This window comes from Hyperolius riggenbachi, chromosome 5, assembly GCF_040937935.1.
Source record: "Hyperolius riggenbachi isolate aHypRig1 chromosome 5, aHypRig1.pri, whole genome shotgun sequence".
Classification (NCBI taxonomy): domain Eukaryota; kingdom Metazoa; phylum Chordata; class Amphibia; order Anura; family Hyperoliidae; genus Hyperolius; species Hyperolius riggenbachi.
In genome coordinates, this window is record NC_090650.1 from 95,068,951 (window position 1) to 95,091,924 (window position 22,974).

The 22,974-nt window shown below is 44.9% G+C and overlaps 2 protein-coding genes across 3 annotated transcripts in view; one reads left to right on the forward strand and one right to left on the reverse strand.

Moving 5' to 3' along the window:
• The window catches only part of FAM221A (family with sequence similarity 221 member A), a 43,993-nt gene extending 32,916 nt beyond the window's left edge, over nt 1-11,077 (forward strand). For both annotated transcript variants that reach the window (XM_068236017.1, XM_068236016.1), the window contains exons 6-7: nt 6,247-6,335; nt 10,943-11,077. In XM_068236017.1, coding sequence (XP_068092118.1) covers nt 6,247-6,335; nt 10,943-11,002 — 149 coding nt within the window. In that variant the 3' untranslated portion in view covers nt 11,003-11,077. The remainder of the gene's footprint in view (nt 1-6,246; nt 6,336-10,942) is intronic.
• An 8,107-nt stretch (nt 11,078-19,184) lies between these two features.
• Nucleotides 19,185-22,663, reverse strand: LOC137519321 (uncharacterized). The gene is made up of 3 exons (XM_068238271.1): nt 22,375-22,663; nt 19,601-20,002; nt 19,185-19,201 (listed from the first exon to the last, which is right to left on the reverse strand). The coding sequence occupies exons 1-3, from the start codon at nt 22,661-22,663 to the stop codon at nt 19,185-19,187; spliced, it is 708 nt and encodes a 235-aa protein (XP_068094372.1).
• Between the last annotated feature and the right edge of the window lie 311 nt (nt 22,664-22,974).

The window sequence follows — 22,974 nt, forward strand, 5'->3', positions numbered from 1 at the left end:
AAATGATACTGTTCTGAGACTTCATTTCTTTGTCATTGGACAAACTTACAAAATCAGTAAGGGCCCGTTCACACTGCACGCGTTTCCAGCCGCGTTTTGGAACGCGTGCAGGTGGCCAAAACGCACGACATCAGACATTGCATAGAGTGCAATGTCTGATGTTCACACTGCATGCGTTCCGGACCTGTGCGGTCCGGGAACGCATGCTGCACGCAGATTTTGCAAAAACGCGTGGCTGTCCCATTCACTTTTCAGTGATGGGATCAGCCACGCAACGCACACAAACGCGGATGGCCATGCGTTCGTACGCGTTGCGGTCCGCACGCATGGCCATCCGCATTTCTGATCTGAACGGGCCCTGAGGGGTCAAATAATTATTTCCTCCACTGTGTATATATATATGTGTATATATTTTATTTAAACAAGTAAAAATAGTGCATTAAATGATTATATAAAAATTGACAAAATCAACCAACAAATAATATAGTTGAAACGATTGGTGTCAGCACGCAGAGAGAATCTGATTATTGGTGATCTGCAGTATCACCAAGAATACAGATATATACCTGATTATTGATGATCTGCAGAATCACCTGTAATACAGATATTGCTAACCTCTGGACACCTGAAGCGTGTGAGTGTTTGGTGCAACAGTAGAAATTGGACCACCTGGGTTGCAGGTGGTCCAATAAGTAGAGACAGACTCTACTGCAGTCAAGGACTCCAGGAGAAGGAGACCTTGACTGGTTTAGCAGCAGTGCCCCCTCTGAGAAGCAGAGGGCCCCTGCAGGGAGGCTGAGCACCCAAGGGGTGGGTGACAGCCAGAAAGGTCGGGCAGGCCGGGTCGGCAACACATTGACAGATAAAGTACAAAAACAGTAAGGGCCTGTTCAGACTTGCTGCGTTTGTAGAACGCGTATAAATTCAAAGAAACGCAAGTTGAAAAAACGCATGCGTTTTTCTTGCGTTTGAATGCGTTTTCTATTGCGTTTTGCAGAAACAGGTGACCCAGGGGAAAAAAAAGAATTATGGGAACCGCAGAGGAAAACGGACGCTAAAAACGCAATAGTACGCGTTTTTGATACGCGTCCATAGACTTTCATTGCATCCGTTTCTATGCGTATCGCACAGAACTGCGTGCAGCAATGCGGATGAGAAACGTATGCGTCTCATACGCATACATGTGAACTACCTCATTAAAAAGCATTACGAGCCGTTTCTATGCGTTTTTGGTACCAGTACGCGTTCCCTGAAAACGGCTAGGAACGCATATAGTCTGAACAGGCCCTAAGCTGATTCGGTATCCAAGGCAAGCATGGTTTGGCAACGGAATATCAGAAGTGCAAGGTACCGAATCAGAGATCAGAGGAGTGGTTGGGAAAGCAATACGTCATAACAGATATCAAACAATGCCTAGTCTGGGTGTGAGGTCCGTGGTCTCTACACCCTGAAACTAGCCTAAGGAATAACACAGATGATACACAGTATTCCTAGTCTGGGGTGTGAGGTCCGTGGTCTCTACACCCTGGAACTGGTCTAATGAATATCACAGATGATACACAGTATTCCTAGTCTGGGGTGTGAGGTCCGTGGTCTCTACACCCTGGAACTGGTCTAATGAATAACACAGATAATACACAGTAAACTGGCTAAGTGTGGATTCCCAGGTCCACTTGGTTCCACCACACTGAAAGATCTGACTAGGTCTGAGTGCTAACACATAAGTATTCGCAACGCCAGACAACCAGCAACTGAACAGCAAGAGATATATATAGTGGAGCGCTCTCCAGCTCCCATCAACCAATCGACAACTGAGCTGGGATCAGCTGACCGCCACGATCAGCTGACCCTTCTCCTATTTTTTTAGAAGATCCTGTATATATTGGTCGATCTGCTCCTGACCCATCCCCGCCTCTTGAGCTTTAAATCAATCACTCTCTAACCACATTACCACTTAAGGCCCATACACACGTCGGATTTTAGCGAACGACCCGTCGTTTGAACGTTCCGTCGTTCGGACGTTTCCGCGTCAAATCCGACGTGTGTACAGACTATCGTTCGGGTGATAAGACTGGTTACCAACGATCCGCCAGGTCATGCTGAAAAATGAAATCTTCATCTCCATAAAGATGAAGGTATTACTGTGCTCAATTGGCCTGCCAACTCTCCTGACCTGCCAACTCTACTGTGGGTAATTGTGAAGAGAAAGTTGAGAGACGCAAGACCCAACACTCTGGATGAGCTTAAGGCCGCTATCGAAGCATCCTGGGCCTCCATAACACCTGAGCAGTGCCACAGGCTGATTGCCTCCATGCCATGCCGCATTGAAGCAGTCCTTTCTGCAAAAGGATTCCCGACCAAGTATTGAGTGCATAACTGAACATAATTATTTGAAGGTTGACTTTTTTTTTTGTTTTAAAAACACTTTTCTTTTATTGGTCGGATGAAATATGCTAATTTTTTGATAGGAAATTTGGGTTTTTATGAGCTGTATGCCAAAATTATCAATATTAAAACAATAAAAGGCTTGAACTACTTCAGTTGTGTGTAATGAATCTAAAATATATGAAAGTCTAATGTTTATCAGTACATTACAGAAAATAATGAACTTTATCACAACATGCTAATTTTTTGAGAAGATCCTGTAGTTGAAATTGCACTGGAAACCCCCACTGGAGTGTATGACCGGTATGTAGGAATGGATAAAGAAGAGATTTTTTTTTTTGTGTGTGTGTGTGTGCGTGGATTTCGGATTGTGTGGAGGTAGCGAGATACTGCCCTGACTTTCATGTGGGGGGTGGGTTCAGGGGGGCCCCTGCTTCACCGCTTCATTGGTTTCTTTATGTGTAAAACAATTCCTTATTTTTTTTTTCCCCTGTATCGCTTATTCTTTTTTTTTTTTTTCAAACCATGATGACCACACAATACAACTCAGGAGTACAGCAGGGGAAGGACACTGCTGTTACGCCACTAGTTGAGTAACTCACTAACCTGGGATTGTGTACTGAGTTTGAAAAAAAAGGGGGGGGGGGGGCTCAAGAAAAAAAAAAGAAAAACAAACAAAAAAAAAGTTACAAAAATTTCTATCTAGGGTTACGGTGGAGCTGGCGTCGTCTACGTTTGTTGAAATTAAAGTCTTGCTTTAACCTTCCTGAGACTCTGTCCTGAGTCCACTTCTTGTGATGCTACAGTTGAAAGGCACACTCTGGTATTTGCAAATGGTCCTTATAGAGCATCAGACTGTTAAGGAAGCCTCTGGAGGTGCCTATCTTGCTGCTAACAGCACGGTTTGCCACTTTTATTTGGCCAGAGCAAGTGGGCACGTACCCATGAAACGTGTTGCCAATGAATAATAAAAATTCATCTAATACAAGAATTTGTCTACTTTGAATTAAGCCTCCTCACCCTTTTCTCTCTTTTTTTTTATTTGTTATTGATTTTAACATATTTTATTGCATCTGGGTGCCTCTTCTACCCTACCTTGTGCCTTTACCGTCCATTTGGAGGGGTATTTTCCCTCATTGAACCTCGGTGGTTCTGACCACTTTTTAGGTCAATCGAGCTGTCCTTGTAGGGTGTTTTTTATCACCCCCCAACAGGTGCATACATAGCGTATTGGCTTGGGATGGGGCCTAGTGTTTGCACCACTCTGCAACATGTTTAGTGTGAAGATCCATAGAATTACAAAACCTTCTTTATAAAATGTTTACTTCAGGAAACTACTTGGGCAGTTTACTAGCAGCCAGGGGGTTCCACCAGTCCAAATCAAAACTTCCCGTCAATATCAGGAGAAAAGGGCAGAAGGCAATCCTTTTGCCTGGCTTATCTCTGACAGGGGCATTTGTTCACTTTGATTTAAGTTTTGTACATTACAGCCCCTCTATACACAGTGGAAGCTTTGTTGAAGTAAGCAAAGCATAATAAGCTGAAAGACAAATAGCATTAGATAGTAGCAATTAGTCGCACAAGAAGATTTCCCCTGGGGATCTCTCAATGATTCCCACTGCTAATCATGTTAATTTATGCGGTTTTATTTTAATTAAAATGGCAGGGGTTAAGGAGAAGACGTCAGGTTTTATGCTGCTAGGAAATTTACACTTGCAAAACAACATAAATACTGCTCAAAGTACCACATTTCCAGGGTGATAGAAGCAGATATTCATGTTCATTGTGCATGATGTCAGCCACTGTATTACTTAACTTATTGTTGTGTTTATTGAGCTTTGATTTACACATCCAGTCATTGACAGGGATAAGCACTTGGCTCAGCAGCCTAAATCTACTTCTTGTGTTTGTTTTTGGGCTGGTTCAGACAGATGCCTGAACCAGCCACCCATGGCAGCCCGGCGTCTCATTGCAAATGCTTTTCTGCAGGCTTGCAGAAAAGCATTTGTCGACTTTCGGCAGCATTTTTCATCTCTGCAAGCATGGCGGTAAGTGATCCTGGAGGCAACATGTTGCTCCCAGGATCAGCTAAGTGCCAGGCAGATGATGGTGAAAATCAGGATCAAAATACTGTGTTCTCTTACTGGCATTTGCGCAATCCTACCGACAGCTGTCCAGCATCTAAACGACAAGACTGTCATTTACTGTCGCAGAACCGTACGTTTTAACCAGCCCATAGACTGTACTGTTTGAGACTCCATCCCCACAAACTAGCTGGCTTAAAGTGCACCTATACTCTTGCACAGGAGACAGGAAAACAGTAATCCACCCTGTGTGTGTGTTTTTAAAGAACAGCCTAATTCTTTTGCCCCAGCAAGTAATCACAAGTGTAATTTAAGCTGTGTGTTGCGGGTGTGCCAAGTTTATGTGCTTATATGTTACCACAGGAGGTTAACGCTTTCTGTGCTCCCGTGAAACCAGGAAGTTCTGTAGGAGTTCTGTACGCTGCAACAATTTTTTTTTTCTTCAAAGGTTATTATTGCTGTTGCTTGTCTTTTTTTTAGACCAGAGAGGAAGTTATTGGTTTAGGTCTACTTTAATAAGGTAATTTACTTCTTTCGATATTTAGTAAGGTATACCTCATTTAATGGTTAATAAACTGTAAGATTCTATCCCCATTTAAGCAGGGATGGATTTCAAAGTGTGGTTAAGTCACACCTGAACCGTGGAAAAAGTAGAATTGTACTTCCCTGTGGCTTCCTGGCCCCCATAGTCTTTCAGGCCCCTCAGTGTCCTCCAATCCCCACCATTGGGCCACTGTCTACCCTAATTAATGTCTCTGACCTGACTGTGTCACATGCTACGGTGCATTCGCTGTCCTGGTTGCATGCATCCTGGACCGTGCTCCTGTAGCTGGAAGCATTATGTGCATGCACGGCTACAAGTCTTTACAAACTGCCCATGCGCTGAACTTTCCTGGCTACAGAAGCACGATTAAGGAGGTGAGCAGCCGCCAGGACAGCACATGTGCCTTAGCTCAAGACCCAGCTGGGCTGGAGAATTTAATTAGGGTTGATAATGGCACAACGGAAGGGACTGGAAGAAGTAAAAATCAACTTTTGTTCCCCAGTTCAGGTGTGCTTCAAAACAATCCTAAGTATAATAAAATAAAAAAGTTAGATAGTTCATAGGCTTTCTGGATCTTTCTTCATGCCACAGATCCAGCACTGGGTCTCTATCTTCTGGCTTGGGAGTACGCCTGTGAACAAGTGCATTCTCAAGGAGCATGTGCGAGTACAGTCTGCACATGCTCAGTATAGAAGGAAGTGTACAGGTTTTTCTCATCCATGCAGTGCTTCCCTCTCTTGGGCCTGCATGGACATTGCTTGCGAATGTCCTGCGTGGAAGAGCTCATTCACAGACGCGCTCCTGGTCAGAAGAAAGCAATTTGACCCACTGGGTCAAATGGGTATAGAGGAGCCTATTGCTGGATCCATTGACTGGAGAAGTATCTGGCAAGTCTTTGGCCTATCCAGAGGCTTCCCACTAATGAGTCAAGAATCTAACTTTTATACTTATGAGAATGTCCCATATACTTATGACACTTGGCCAGGGACTGGACACTTGGTTTACTATACCCACATTTCTACTATATCCAAGTTTACTGTAACGAGATTATACTGTATTAGTGAATCAGCAGCTATCCAGCCTGGATGATTGCACTTTTTTTTTTTTTACACAGGAGACTAAAACCGCAGGAGTAAAAACATCCAGTTGTTTCAGACTGGTCAATGATATTGTGTTGCTTGTAGTTTTTGTTATATTTTTTTTAATCCGATGAAATGTTTCTGATTTTCTTAGAACTCCCTGAGGGTGAAAAACCAGTGTCCAGGCTGAAGAGAACAGAAGAAGAAGACATGGCCTTTTTTGAAAAACGCTACCAGGAAAGGGTAGGTAGATAAAGATTTTTTGTTGCTCAATGAGATGCAAATACTGAGCTGATGCAAGATTATTCAAATATGTGCATCTTGAAATGGACCAATCAAATCGTGCTAAGGTGGGAATCAGTTGGTCAATTTTCAGGCTACATAAATTTGGATACAAAATGAGTATAATCATACGTCTACTTGGAATTATTTGCATGGTATGGACCATACCTATTGGAAATATGTATGATAGTGTTCTGGGATTGCCTGAGGGTGAAATGTACCATTGAGGCAGTCGCTGCATGGTGGAAGATGAAGCTTCCTAGCAGGTGTTGTCGCTTTTTCCTCAGTACTCCATGTTGTGTGCTGCAGTTAGTAGGATTGCACACTGTGATTGGCTGTTTTGCGGATGCAGGTTACCCCTACAAACAAATTGAGCATCTCTGTGGCATTGGTGAATCACTCAATCGAATATAACTAGTTCAAATGCAAAATCATGATTGGAAGTAATAACATGGCACAGAAGATTTGACACTATTCTTTGACAGCTTGCAGAGAACGCTATGATCATTGATCTCTACTACAAAAGGGTGGGAACAATGACCCTAAGATAGCGAAGGCTTGTTCACAAAACGCTTTGAACATATATAGTGTTCAGCCCAATATATCCAACATTGCATTTTTTTTTTTTGAATCTCCAACAATTATATTATGGCATAAACAGGGATGTCACCCTTTAACCAGTTCACCCCCAAGGGTTTTTATCCTAACGGACCAGAGCAATTTTCAGTTGTCAGTGCTCCTCCCTTTTATTCCCTAATAACTTTATTACTACTTATCACAAGAAAATGATCTATACCTCGTTTTTTTCGCCACCAATTAGGCTTTCTGTGGATAGTACATTTTGCTAAGAATTTTTTTATTCTAAATGCGTTTTAATGAGAAAAATAGAAAAAAAAGAAAAAAAATCATTATTTCTCAATTTTCAACCATTATAGTTTTTAAAATAAAACATTCTCCCGTGGATAAAACAAACACGTTTTATTTGCCAAGTTGTTCCGAATATTAAACAGTTTAAATGATGTCCCTATCACAATGTATGGCGACAGTATATTAGTATAGTTTTATTTTTATTCTGGCCATAATTACAAGCCCCTATGTAATAAATTAAAATTAATTTCCCCCCATAAAATATAAATTAACAAAGCTGAGTCCCTAAGGCAACTATTTATTTATTTATTTTTTTAAGCTGATTTTTTTTTTAGAAGTGTTTTTTTTGGGGGGGGTTGGAAGTGTAATTTTATTAAGATCTGTATGTACTTGAAAATTAATGTATTTTGTAGGTGTAATGTACTTTTTGGCCACAAGATGGCGCTAGTGAACACTAATAGGAAATGTTCACTTTTTTTTTTTTTCTTCACTTTATTTAATTGTTACATTTCCTGTTATTGTGAATGGACGTAGCCGCTGTTCGCGGTCACGTCCATTCACTCCAGGCACTGCGATTGGGTAGAGGACCGTTCGGTCCTCTTCCCCAATCACCCAGCACGGAAGCCCGACGGAAAAAGCGGCGGTAGCGGCGCACACACGGCGGTAGCATCGGCGGGAACGCGGGACATATTAAAACGTCATGTTGCTGTTAATAGCGGTAAGTATGACGTTTTAATACGTTAGGATGTCAGTAAATGGTTAATAGAGGAGCAACAACACTCTGTGTACTTAAAGTGTACCTGAAGGGAAAAAAGTGCCCCTAGGGCAGGGGTATCGAACTTAATCATGGAAGGGGCCAAAATCTAAAACATAGCCTAAGTCGCGGGTCAAATAGTCTAAAATAAAGTGGCCTAACTATGGTGACCGCTCCTCCCCTTCTGCTGAATGGTGCAGTGGAGTTGTTTAAAGTGTACCCGAGGTGACATGAGATAAACGTGTGTGTGTGTATGTACAGTGTAAACCCTATTATAAACCAGGCTGTTTTACTTGCATGGAAGAGACAGCTTCTGTCTTGTTGGTAATCTAGTAAACATTACTGATAAGCAAATAGCAGCCATAAAAGTTTTCCTGGCAGAATACAACTTCTGAGAGCAGAGGGAGCTAGATAAAGATCAATAGTTCATGTATTTTCATTTAGGGACACTTAATAGTCTGCCACTGAGCAGAATAAACAAAACATTCATTCTACTTCGTAAACGTTTAAATATAAAATAAACCCATGAGATATCTAAAAAAAAAAATGTTATTTTTAGGAGTAGGAAGATAAATACAATTGTTTATCCCATCGGTTTATTTTCACCTCAGGTTCACTTTAATATTCACCTGCTACATTGCTGTGTTTAGCCTTTAATCTTCCTGGCAGCCACACGCTTTATCTTGCATACCTCTGGCTCTGAATGCATGTCATGTGATCAGAAGCTGGAGGTATAGAGTGTGCAGCTGCTGGGAAGAACAGAAGTGACAATACGCTGCACTGGTGTAGATAAATATTACACTGCTCTGCTACCACACAGGGAGAGTTGGATCCAAGGAGGGGGTCCCAAGGGTTGTTGCTGCTCCCCGGCTCAAACTGACGGTTTAAACAGCAACTCTGTCATCCTCTGGAGAGGAAAGCAGTGTACTGTCCTTCTTTACTGCTTACAATGATGCCTATTTGAACCTCTTGAGAGCCACATAAAATGGCAAGGAGGGCCGCATTCAGCCCGCAGGCCTTTTGTTTCACACCTGTACCCTAAAGTGTACTTGCCTTGGGAGGGGGTAGCCTCTGGATCCTAAAAAGGCATCCCCCTCCTTCTTACTCACCAGAGGGGATCCAGCACTTGAAAAATTCCCCGACAAGGGCTTGTTAGCGGTGCGTGCAGGAGCAGTAGTGGCTTTCCAACAGGCCCAGGCAGAAATAGCCAAGCCCAATTGGGTCTGATCTACTGCGCAGGTGCTGACGCCTCCTGTCTGCACAGTAGAGTGGATCCTATCGGGCTTGGCTATTTCTGCTGGAGTCAGAGGGGAAAGCCGCTACTGCTCCTGCACGCAGTGGTGACTGGGATTGTTTTTGATTTCTTTTGTACGGGGGTCCCAGTGGTAGAAGGGGTTTGCAGGAGGACAGCTGGTGAAGCCTCTTAAAGGGAAGGTTCAGGGAGTGGGTAAAAAAAATAATCCATATCCACTTACCTGGGGCTTCCTCCAGCCCGTGGCAGGCAGGAGGTGCCCTCGCCGCAGGCTCCCGGTCGTCTCCGGTGGCCGACCTGGCCAGGCCCGGCTGCCAGGTCAGGCTCTTCTGCGCTCCAATCTGCGCCTCACGGGGGCGTGCTGACGCAGTACAGCCCGGAGGACGTCTGATGACATCAGCACGCCCGCGTGGAACGCAGAAGAGCCCGTCGGAGCGCAGAAGAGCCCGACCTGGCAGCCGGCCTGGCCAGGTCGGGTCTGCCAACGGGAGCCTGCGGAGCGGCGGCGAGGGCACCTCCTGCCTGCCACGGGCTGGAGGAAGCCCCAGGTAAGTAGATATGGATTTTTTTTCCCACTCCCTGAACCTTCCCTTTAAGGATCCAGAAGCTTCCCTCTGCCGAGGGATACTTTAATAGATGAATATTGATATTGTGCATTTATATATGAATGTTTTCATTCTGTAACAAATAAAATAATTGCTTTTAAATCTGTGAAAAAAAAATTACATTTTTGTGCAATTTTGTACTGTATCGTCTAATGAGATCTACTGTAATTTTAGACTATTGGGCTCTCGCTTTTTTACCCCCAAAAGTGGAAAAAGTCACTACGTCTTATATTACAAATGCAGGGAGTTCCGGACTTGTGAACGTCTGCCAATATGAATCCTCAACCTGCCACAATGTTGGGGACTCCCTGTACTGTGCCCATGCAGGGGAGGTCATAGGGGGTCACATGAGGTACAAAGGTGGCATAATCCACAAGATGCCCCTTCACTATGGATGCACCAGGATTAGTTTATATCTTTTCCCCTGGTTTTTGTCCTGTACGCACACCACCCTCTTTTTACTATATCCAGAGTCACGCTAGGTCAGTTGCATAACACATGCGTTATAATGACTGTACACTGCAGTGGAGTCTGGACATAGACCTTTATGGAAAGCCTGCATGCAGCAAGTTAGAAAAACGTTGTTACAACGCAGTACTGTGAACAGACCCGTAGTATTGTATAGGCAATGAGTTGACATGCAGAATTATTTTGCAACGCATCTGACCACTGTGAACAGGGCCTCAGGGTCATGTAGGAGCAAAAAAAGTTAATTATTACAGAAGTTTTATTATATCCGGGTTGACTATTCCAGGCCTTGCTCCCATAGACTTATAATGGAGATTGGCCGGGACCTGGAGAGGTAGTTTACTATAACCGAATGTTTACTATACCAGAGCTTATTATAACGATATTATACTGTAATCCCACATCAACGCTGGCTTATTTGCATCTCACTGACCATCCATATTGCTGAATATAAAAATAATGTCCGCTTGTTCATTTTTATAAACCATTCTGTGTAATACACAAGAACAGCCACAAGATGGCACCAATTGCTGGATAATCATTGTTTATAATGCGTCATTTAAACAGAACAAATTATTTTTTTGGAATATAAATGGCCTGTTAACAGTATTTCATCTTCTAGTTGCAGAAAGAAAAGGAACAGAGAAGACTAAATGTAAAGCGCCCCACACAGAGGCCATAAGGAGAATTCTTGCAATTTACAGTTTTCATTCTTAATTTATATGTGTGTTTTTATTAAACATTCCGTTTGTACGTATTCTTTAGACTAGTGGCAGTATTTTTTGTCTGCCGTTTGGTTTCAGTTTCAACTGTGCTAAAGTGCAAATTATACATCGTAAAGTGTACCTGAGATGTTGTTAAAGTTTGTATTTATACTTACCTGGGGCTTCCTCCAGCCCGATGAGCTGCGTGGGCTCCCTTGCCATCCTCTGGCCACTCCATTCTTGTGCTATGCCCTGCATGCCACAGGGCCAAGCCATGCATATACAGAAGAGCAGGCCGGCTAGATTACCGGAGGGCATAGCACAAGAATGTAGAGGATGGCGAGGGAGCCTGCGCACCTCATGGGGTTCGAGGAAGTCCTAGGTAAGTATAAATAAACACATTAACAATGTCTCAGGTTTCCTTTTAAAGGAAATCTTAAGTGAGTTTAAGAAGTTGAGATTTGCTTTATGCACCCCTCCCCCCGCAGTATGTCTGGTTCCTTCCTGTCCTCCTAGTCCACTCAGTTGTTGTGCCCCCAACTAAGGTCTGCGACTGGCTTAGTCACAGGCTATAGCGCATGCCTGGCCATGTGCCTCCTCAATCATGCTCCCTTTGTAGGGAGTATTCTGTACATGCGCAGTTGCTAGTTTTATAAACTGCGCAGAACACTGCGCAGATGCCATTAGGCTCTTGCGTTGACAGCGGCACAACATGGCGGACTGGGAGGACCGATGAGGACCTGAAGGACGACGGGCTAGGAAGAAACCCCAGATAAGTAAATCTTAACCCCCCCCCCCACACCTAAAGGGAACCTGGGGTGGATCTTCGGGGGGCAGATGGGACACAGAGGCATGTCCTCTGCCTCATGACCTGGCTCTGTGTCCCCCAACTCTCTGATAATCAAGTCAATGAATGGATCCAAAGTCTGTCCAACAATAGCCCAATGTCAGGTGTGTTCAGAAGTTCAGTAAAGCAGGTGCAACAAAGCACAAGATATAGCAGCAGACCTAACAATAAGGAGCATCAATAGAGTGGGTGTAGCGAAGCACAGGATATAAAAGCAGATGAAGCAATGAGGAGCCACATGCAGATAGGCAAAACTGGATAGTGGTGTGGCTGAGGGGCAATCCGAGGGAAGACCACCTGTGCCCAGTGGTACGGAGGCAGTGTCAATTTAGCTCACTCACCCCCTGCATACACCTACGTGCGACACCACAAACTGACAGATTTCATGTACAGTGCAATAAGCCATATTTGGAGGAGTGCCATTGCTGGTTTCTCCCCTTCAGCTATCCGATCAGCTGTGCCTTCCCCTCCAGCTGTCCACTGCAGGGAATCAGGTCACTACAGGCGCCAGCATCCCTTCCATTCCTGCAGGCCAGTCACAGGCTGAGGATCTCTGCAAGCCTGTTCAGCATGGGTGTCTGTGTAGGCAGCGGCATCACTGCTGCACTCCTCTCCGATCCTCTATTAACTCAAGCATAGAAAGAGGCCAGTCCACACACTCCACCACTCAGACACACAGCAAGTAGCTGTGTAGTGACTTGCATATAAGCCTGGGGGTGACATTTCAGCACCTTTTGGGTGCTTATACGTGAGCATATACGGTAAATAAATATGGGCAATAGATATAAATGCCAGTATTGTGAAACAGTTCAAAGTGGTTTGAAGTTACCACATAAGCATTATGAAATGTCTGTGTATAAACAAACATTTTAGGGTGGGTGAACCTGCACTGACCATAACTTAGAACCAGTTCACAAATGAATTTTGTTCTCACATAGTCAATTTCTGAATGACTTACCCCGGTTTTGCAAATACTTTTTTCCCATTTAGTTCTGCCTGCGGTGTAGCTAATTGATGCTCATTATCAGGGATGTAGCAATAGCCATAGCAGCTGCTATGGGGCCCTGGAGTACAGGCGACCACATGTTACTTAATGTATTCACCATTCACTTTCTTCTGTCTCTCCACCCTCTGACGTTGTCTCAGTACCCATAAACTATGTGCAGTGTTGATAGCATGAGAATGTAATTAACTCTTAGCCATAGGGTTGCTTAAGAGTGCCTCCATCTGAGGGCCCTATGAAAGCTTAGCTATAGGGCCCCATGATCTCTAGCTACGCCACTGCATTCTACAAATGTTCATTGTTTAAGTGCCTATCTGATGGTGTGTATCTTGTCTTTAAAACATTTAAGTCCGTATAATAAAACATCCACAAACCATAAAAGAATCCATTTGAAGCTACCTTTTTAACTTTAGCTATACCACAAAATGTAAAATATACCCTTTTAAATACAATTTTGTTCCTTTCTGTGTTGTCTTATTGTATTCTACAAATTGTCATTTGTTTTATTGATGTTTTCTGCTTCCTAGGTTCTCAGCATGTGGTATGTGTACCTTGAGGATACTTGGGTTGGGTTCAAGAGTTCTTGAACATGGCCAAGCCAGCCTATTACAGTGAGTTGTGGGATAGGCATAAGACAAGACACAGAACATTTATATCACGCTTTTCTCCTGGTGGACTCAAAGTGCCATAGCTGCAGCCACGCTCTTTGATCTTGCTTAAAGGAGAACTGTAGAGAGGTGTATGGAGGCTGCTATATTTATTTCCATCTAAGCAATACCAGTTACCGTATTTTTCGGAATATAAGACGCTCCGGCATATAAGACGCACCTAGGTTTAGAGGGCAAAAATCAGGGAAAAAAAAAACAACTAAACCTATGTGCGTCTATACTGCAGGGGCGTCTTATGGACATTTATCCCCCAAAAACATTTTCTAAGCTACTCTATCTACACTACACTGCCCAGTTACACTACACTATGCCCTATTTCCCCATCAGTTACACTACAATACACTATACAGCAATACACTACACTTAAACTACACTGCACTAAACTACACTGCACTAAACTACACTGCACTAAACTACACTGCACTAAACTACACTGCACTAAACTACACTGCACTAAACTACACTGCACTAAACTACACTGCACTAAACTGCACTGCACTAAACTGCACTGCACTAAACTGCACTGCACTAAACTGCACTGCACTAAACTGCACTGCACTAAACTGCACTGCACTAAACTGCACTGCACTAAACTGCACTGCACTAAACTGCACTGCACTAAACTGCACTGCACTAAACTGCACTGCACTAAACTGCACTGCACTAAACTGCACTGCACTAAACTGCACTGCACTAAACTGCACTGCACTAAACTGCACTGCACTAAACTGCACTGCACTAAACTGCACTGCACTAAACTGCACTGCACTAAACTGCACTGCACTAAACTGCACTGCACTAAACTGCACTGCACTAAACTGCACTGCACTAAACTGCACTGCACTAAACTGCACTGCACTAAACTGCACTGCACTAAACTGCACTGCACTAAACTGCACTGCACTAAACTGCACTGCACTAAACTGCACTGCACTAAACTGCACTGCACTAAACTGCACTGCACTAAACTGCACTAAACTGCACTGCACTAAACTGCACTGCACTGCACTGCACTAAACTACACTACACTACACTGCACTAAACTACACTGCACTAAACTACACTGCACTAAACTACACTGCACTAAACTACACTGCACTAAACTACACTGCACTAAACTACACTGCACTAAACTACACTGCACTAAACTACACTGCACTAAACTACACTGCACTAAACTACACTGCACTAAACTACACTGCACTAAACTCCAATTAACTACACTACACTGCACTAAACTCCAATTAACTACACTACACTACAATACACTACAATACACTTTCATACATTACCTGATCTTGCAGCCGCGATCCTCCCCCCGGCTGTCGGCGATCCTCTTCAGCATCCTCCTTTCACCCTGGGTCCCGCAGTGCGATCCTCTTCAGTGGCAGCGGTAGGCAGGGGCACTGGCCGCCTACCGCTGTGCAGAGCCGCCGGGGTCCGCTGGGCCATCTCCATAAACACTTCCGGGGTCCGCTGGGCCATCTGCATAATCGCCGCTGGAGTCCGCTGGGACCTCTGAATAATAGCCGCTGGAGTCCGCTGGGTCCTCTGAATAATAGCCGCTGGAGTTCGCTGGGTCGCCGCCTCCATACACGCAGTCATCTGCACTAGCCGCGCACGTGCGCCAGGGGTCATGCATGACGTCATGCATGACCCCTGGCGCACATGCGCGGCTAGTGCAGATGACTGCGTGTATGGAGGCGGCGACCCAGCGAACTCCAGCGGCTATTATTCAGAGGACCCAGCGGACTCCAGCGGCTATTATTCAGAGGACCCAGCGGACTCCAGCGGCGATTATGCAGATGGCCCAGCGGACCCCGGAAGTGTTTATGGAGATGGCCCAGCGGACCCCGGCGGCTCTGCACAGCGGTAGGCGGCCAGTGCCCCTGCCTACCGCTGCCACTGAAGAGGATCGCACTGCGGGACCCAGGGTGAAAGGAGGATGCTGAAGAGGATCGCCGACAGCCGGGGGGAGGATCGCGGCTGCAAGATCAGGTAATGTATAGCGGCATTTCAGCTTCCCTGCGCACTCTGCATTGATTTTTTTTTGTATCTTTAGAATATAAGACGCACCCACATTTCTCCCCAAAATTTGGGGAAGAAAAAGTGCGTCTTATATTCCGAAAAATATGGTACCTGGCTATCCTGCTAATCTTCTGCCTCTAATACTTTCAGCCATAGATCCTGAACAAGCATGTAGCAGATCAGTTTTTTTCTGGCAGTTTTGACAGATATGATAAGAGTAGCTGCATGCTTGTTTCTAGTGTGATTTATACACTTCTTCAACGAAATAGATCAGCAGGGCTGCCAGGCAACTGGTATTGCTTAAAAGGAAATAAATATGGCAGCCTCCATTTACCTCTCACTACAGTTCTCCTTTAAAGGATACCACAACTGACATGTGGCATAATGAGATAGACATGGGTATGTACAGTGCCTAGCACACAAATAACTATGCTGTGCTCCTTTTTTTCTTTCTCTGCCTGAAAGAGGTAAATATCAGGTATGTAAGTGGCTGACTCAGTCCTGACTCAGACAGGAAGTGACTACAGTGTGACCTTCACTGATAAGAAATTCCAACTATAAAACACTTTCCTAGAAGAAAATGGCTTCTGAGAGCAAGAAAGAGATAAAAAAGGGGGAAATTCTTATCAGTGAGGGTCACACTGTAGTCACTTCCTGTCTGAGTCAGGACTGAGTCAGCCACTTACATACCTGATATTTACCTCTTTCAGGCAGAGAAAGAAAAAAGGAACACAGCATAGTTATTTGTGTGCTAGGCACTGTACATACCCATGTCTATCTCATTATGCCACATGTCAGTTGTGGTATCCTTTAAGGTCTCCTCATAGAAAACAAAGTGGAAGAAGAAGAGTATGAGTGAGGGACGAGGACAGATCAGACACAGGTGATGCCTCCTAAGGGTCAATGAATATGCCCAGTAATGAGCACCTCCTACAAGGTGATACCCTAAAAGTGCAGGCTTTAAAGGATACCTGAACTGAAATGTGACATGAGATAGACATGTGTATGTACAGTGCCTAGCACACAAATAACTATGCTGTGTTCCTTTTTTTATTTCTCTGCATGAAATAGTTAAATATAAGGTATGCAAGTGGCTGACTCAGTCCTGACTCAGACAGGAAGTGACTACAGTGTGACCCTCACTGATAAGAAATTCCTCTTTTTTATCTCTTTCTTGCTCTCAGAAGCCATTTTCTGCTTGGAAAGTGTTTTATAGTTGGAATTTCTTATCAGTGAGGGTCACACTGTAGTCACTTCCTGTCTAAATCAGGAGTCAGCCTCTTGCATACCTTATATTTAACTCTTTCAAGCAGAGAAAGAAAAAATGGAACACAGCATAGTTATGTGTGTGCTAGGCACTGTAAATACACATGTCTATCTCATTATGTCACATTTCAGTTCGGGTATCCTTTAACCACTTCACCACTGAGGGGTTTTACCCCCTGACCACCAGAGCAATTTTCACCTTTCAGCGCTCCTTCCATTCATTCGTCTATAACTTTATTATTACTTATCCCAATGAAATGAACTATATCTTGTTTTTTTCGCCACCAATTAGGCTTTCTTTAGGTAGGACATTATGCCAAGAATTATTTTATTCTAAATGTGTTTTAATGGGGAAATAGGAAAAAAATGTGGGAAAAAATTATTATTTTTCAGTTTTCGGCCATTATAGTTTTTAAATAAAGCATGCTACTGTAATTAAAACCCATGAAATGTATTAACCCATTTGTCCCGGTTATAAAACCATTTAAATTATGTTCCTATCACAATGTTTGGCGACAATATTTTATTTGGAAATAAAGGTGCATTTTTTTTCAGTTTTGCACCCATCCCTAATTACAAGCCCGCAGTTTATAAAGTAACAGTGTTATACCCTCTTGACATAAATATTTAAAAAGTTCAGTCCCTAAGCTAACTATTTGTTTTTTTTTTATTGTATTTTTTTTTTTTTTTTTAATTACAAAAATAAAAATTGGGGAGTTTGGGAGGTAATGAGTTAATTTATTGTGTACATGTAATGTTTGAATATGTAAAATGCTTTTAGGGTGTAGTTTACTATTTGGCCACAAGATGGCCACAGAGTGTTTGTTTACATGCGACCTGTAAGCGTCCGGAAGGACGCTTACACGAAGCAGTAGGAGGCTGGGAGACTCACAATGATCTCGCTGTTTCTGAAAGAAGCAGCAGATCATTGCGGGGGCTAGATCAACGAACGGGAATGGATTTTCCCGTTCATTGATCTCCGGGCGGGCGGCGGCGTGCACGAGCGGCGGGTGCGCGCGCACGAGCGGCAGGAGCGCGGACAGCGGCGGTAGCGCGGAAGGTACGGATTTCTCCGTCCCTGGTTTTTTAGGGGGGAAAAAAGGGGCGGAGAAATTCGTACAGCTGGGGGTAAAGTGGTTAAAGTAGATGCCTCATTAAATAGAAAAACTGTAAAACCAAACGCACAGGAGAAATGACTCTAGTTAAACTATTAACTAATCAGAATCCTAATAACAGGGCTCCCTCTCCATTAAAGGTGAAAATCTAAGAAAACTACATGGAACACCTCCCCATTCTGAGTGTAACCTTAACTAAAGGAATACTGAGATACCAACTGAGACGTAAACTACCGTCGGAGTGATGATGTAAATGCTTTACCCAACATGACTCACAACATTCTTGTAACAAGCAAATCTCCTCATTATGTATATACACCTCTATATGTGCCCTGAATTGTGGTAATCCTAACCAAACTGTTTCCTTACCCTGATTACACTGAAACTGTCCTTGGTAGGTTTTGGGGCTTCAAATCAATAGAGTGCTTGGGGCCCCATGTGAAACTTGCACTGGGGCCCCAAGCTCCTCAGCTACGCCACTGCGCCTTGGTATTCCTTTAATCAATCTATCTCTAGGGTGACAGTTTCAGGAGTGAGTGCTGCACAGACATGCTGTTCCACTATAACTGAACAGAGGGTACCCTTCTCTAGAGAGTAGAGTGAGCAGTAGAAAAGGACACAATGGTCTAATTCATCATTTCACAATTTACAAACAGTGGGCTGCAAAATGACAGCGCCAAGGATTACTGGTACCCTAGCATGTTTAAGAGGTCTCAGAATTACATAGGATGTGGATTTTCTGACAAAAATAAGACACAATAAAACAATAGAGATGAAATTGCCTTAATTTCTAAAGTCCTGAACATTCGTTTAAGGCCCCTCAGCCATCTTCTTGCAGAGTGCTGGTTTCCCACCATCCAGCACTATGAATGACACATATGGCTATTGTTGGTGTTCAAACTCAGCATACTGAATTTGGAACATCCAAATACTCTCGAATACAACACTTCTGCCCCAGTGGCTGGATAGTGTACTGGTTAAGAGCTCTGCCTCTGACACAGGAGACCTGGGTTTGAATCTCAGCTCTTCCTGTTCAGTAAGCCAGCACCTATTCAGTAAGAAGTCCTTAGGCAAAACTCCCTAACACTGCTACCACCTATAAAGCGCGTCCTGGTGGCTGCAGCTCTGGCGCTTTGAGTATACCAGGAGAAAAGCACGGTATAAATGTTCTGTGTCTTGTCTTGTCAATGCAAAGAAGTGGACAGAATCAGGGAAGTTAACATAGCTTGTGTTTCACATGACTTCTAAAGCTGGAAGGAGAAAGCATCAGTCCCATGAAGCGCGTTGTGAAGCACAAGTAAGTGAACTCCCCCTGACCCTGTCCACTTTTCGTACTGAAATGGCACCAAGATGTGGTGTTCGGAAATATTCAGGTGTTCCAAATTCAATATGCCAAATTCAAAAACCAACACTTTCAACTAAATCAGAGTTCCCCAACCCTGTCCTCAAGCACCACCAACAGTACATGTTTTGCAGAAAACCACAAACATGCACAGGTGAGGCAATTAGTGTCTCAGCAGAGCTGATTAACTACCTCTGTGGATTTCCACAAAACATGCACTGTTGGTGGGCCTTGAGGACAGGGTTGGCAGAACGCTGCACTAAATAACACAGATAGTACCATAAATATACAGGTCATAGACACTCACCTTCAGTGGTGGACACAAAATTATCTGGAACATTAAAGCACAGGGACAGCTTCCATTTATTCATGCTACCGACAGCTAAGGAGAGCTCACGAAGCTTTGGTAGTCTAAACAGGATGTACTGGAGAGCCCTCTCTGGTATATTGCCTTCCTTTGAATGAAGAGATAGAGAGTACAAGTTCTGCAACAAGACTATTCTAGTTAACGGGAGGACACCTGAGAAAGTCACCCGACATAAAGACAAATGGGTCAGTTGTTGGAAAAGTGCGATCTCTGAAAAGATATCTTGGTCCGTCACCCTGGAACAGTCTGTCAAATGCAGTTGCTGCAGGTTCACCAGTGGTCTTAATCCTTGGAGGATTTCTCCTTTTAGGCAAGAGTCCATGGTGATGCTCAGAGGCGTAGCTAGCGTTTTCAGCGCCCGGGGACAAAGACTATTAATGCGCCCCCTAAGGTGAAGGGTTGTGACCAAATGTGAGCGTGATTATGGGTGCTCCACATTTGGTCACGCCCCTTCAAATGTACATGGAGGTTAGCAGGCTCACGCTCACCCACCCTCCCTCAGTATGTACCTTCCAGCATGTTCCAAGACAAATTCAGCAATCATGAGCCCCCCCATCAAGACAAATTCCGCAATCATGAGTAAACATGAGGCCCCCAACATGACCAACTCAGCAATCATGAGGCCCCCAACATGACCAACTCAGCAATCATGAGGCCCCCAACATGACCAACTCAGCAATCATGAGGCCCCCAACAAGACAAATTTAGCAATCCTGAGGCCCCCAACAAGACAAATTCAGCAATCATGAGGCCCCTAACAAGACAAATTCAGCAATCATGAGGCCCCTAACAAGACAAATTCAGCGATCTTGAGGCCCCCAACAAATCATGAGGCCCCCAACAAGACAAATTCAGTAACCATGAGGCCCCCAACAAGACAAATTCAGCAGTCATGAGGCACATAAATAGACAGCATTTCACATAAATAGGCAGAATGCCCCCTTAATATGGTAGACACCTCTCACCTGGCAGCAGTTCCCCAAAATACACTCAATCTGACAGCAGTGCTTCCCCAAAAATAGGTAGCCCCAGGTCTATAGGTGTCCCCAGAATAGGTGGCCAGCAGTATAGATGTCCCCAGAACAGGTAGCCAGGGGTAGAGATGTCCACAGACCAGGTAGCCAGGGGTATATGTGCCCAGTATATGTAGGCAGGGGTATGTGTCCCCAGTATATGTAGCCAGAGGTATATGTGCCCAGTATATGTAGCCAGGGGTATATATGCCCAGTATATGTAGCCAGGGGTATATATGCCCAGTATATGTAGCCAGGGGTATATGTACCCAGTATATGTAGTTAGGGGTATATGTGCCCAGTATATGTAGGCAGGGGTATATGTGCCCAGAGTAGGTAGCCAGGAGTATATGCCCAGTATATGTAGGCAGGGGTATATGTGCCCAGAGTAGGTAGCCAGGGGTATGTGCCCAGAGTAGGTAGCCAGGGAAATATGTGCCCAGAGTAGGTAGCCAGGGGTATATGTGCCCTGAGTAGGTAGCCAGGGGTATATGTGCCCAGAGTAGGTAGCCAGGGGTATATGCCCAGTATATGTAGGCAGGGGTATATGTGCCCTGAGTAGGTAGCCAGGGGTATATGTGCCCAGAGTAGGTAGCCAGGGGTATATGCCCAGTATATGTAGGCAGGGGTATATGTGCCCAGAGTAGGTAGCCAGGGGTATATGTGCCCAGAGTAGGTAGCCAGGGGTATATGTGCCCAGAGTAGGTAGCCAGGGGTATATGTGCCCAGAGTAGGTAGCCAGGGGTATATGTGCCCAGAGTAGGTAGCCAGGGGTATATGCCCAGTATATGTAGGCAGGGGTATATGTGCCCAGAGTAGGTAGCCAGGGGTATATGTGCCCAGAGTAGGTAGCCAGGGGTATATATGCCCAGAGTAGGTAGCCAGGGGTATATGTGCCCAGAGAAGGTAGCCAGGGGTATATGTGCCCAGAGTAGGTAGCCAGGGGTATATGCGCCCAGAGTAGGTAGCCAGGGGTATATGTGCCCAGAGTAGGTAGCCAGGGGTATATGCCCAGTATATGTAGGCAGGGGTATATGTGCCAAGAGTAGGTAGCCAGGGGTATATGTGCCCAGAGTAGGTAGCCAGGGGTATATGTGCCCAGAGTAGGTAGCCAGGGGTATATGTGCCCAGAGTAGGTAGCCAGGGATATAAGTCCAGTATATGTAGGCAGGGGTATATGTGCCCAGAGTAGGTAGCCAGGTCAGGTGTCCCCCTCCCCAGCAGGAGGGGAGCAGCGCAGAGAAGAGCTGCTCTCCCTTCCTCGCTGTCCCCTCCAATGTCCGGGTGGCTGGCAGCGGCGGGCGGAACTTACCTCCGTCTCGTCGCAGCGCCGGATGGATCTGCCACTACTCTGGTCTGGTCCAGACCAGAGCAGCGGCTGCGCACCCGAACTTCCGCCCGGCGCTGGAGCGAGACGGAGGTGAGTTCCGCCCGCCGCTGCCAGCCCAGCCACCCGGACATTGGAGGGGACAGCGAGGGAGGGAGAGAGTACCTAAGGTGAGGGAAGGAGGGGGGATATGGCCCCCCTTCCCCACCGTCCGCACAGCTCTCCCTCTTCTCTGCGCTGCTCCCCTCACCCGCCGGAAAAAAAAAAAAAAAAAAAACCCCACAGCTCAGCCAGGCGGAGGGCGCCCTTGGGGATCAGGCGCCCCGGGGCACTTGTCCTACCCCGACCCCCCCTAGCTCCGCGCCTGGTGACGCTGGTCAAGTCCGGCAAGGAGCTCGTCATTTTCTTGAACTGTTTCAATGTTACACGGGTCACCTCTACAGATGAGATTTTCCGGCTCTGAAGAGTGTCCCAGAAGCGAGCATTAAAACCACCTATACTCTTGAAGATTATGGTGCTGTGTTTCCACAGGGATGGGTGGTCCACCTGCATCCGTAAATATGTGCACATGGCCCGAACATTTGCCTTTTCTGTCGGGGAAAGGTATGCAAATATGTGAAGGAGGACTTCCTGTGGCAGCTGGAGCCACTGTATTTCTGGCATCGCAACACAACGTGCAATGTTCTCAATTTATACCTGATCCACAAAAACAAGAGTTAAAAAGAAAGCCAGAGAAAGATCATCTTTAGGACTAGCGCATGTGAAATGTTGACTTTGGTTTGCATCCAGTTTCAGAGAAAAGTTAACATAGAAACTTGCAGGGTAATATAATACAGACTTAAAGGATACCACAACTGACATGTGGTATAATGAGATAGACATGGGTATGTACAGTGCCTAGCACACAAATAACTATGCTGTGTTCCTTTTTTTCTTTCTCTGCCTGAAAGAGGTAAATATCAGGTATGTAAGTG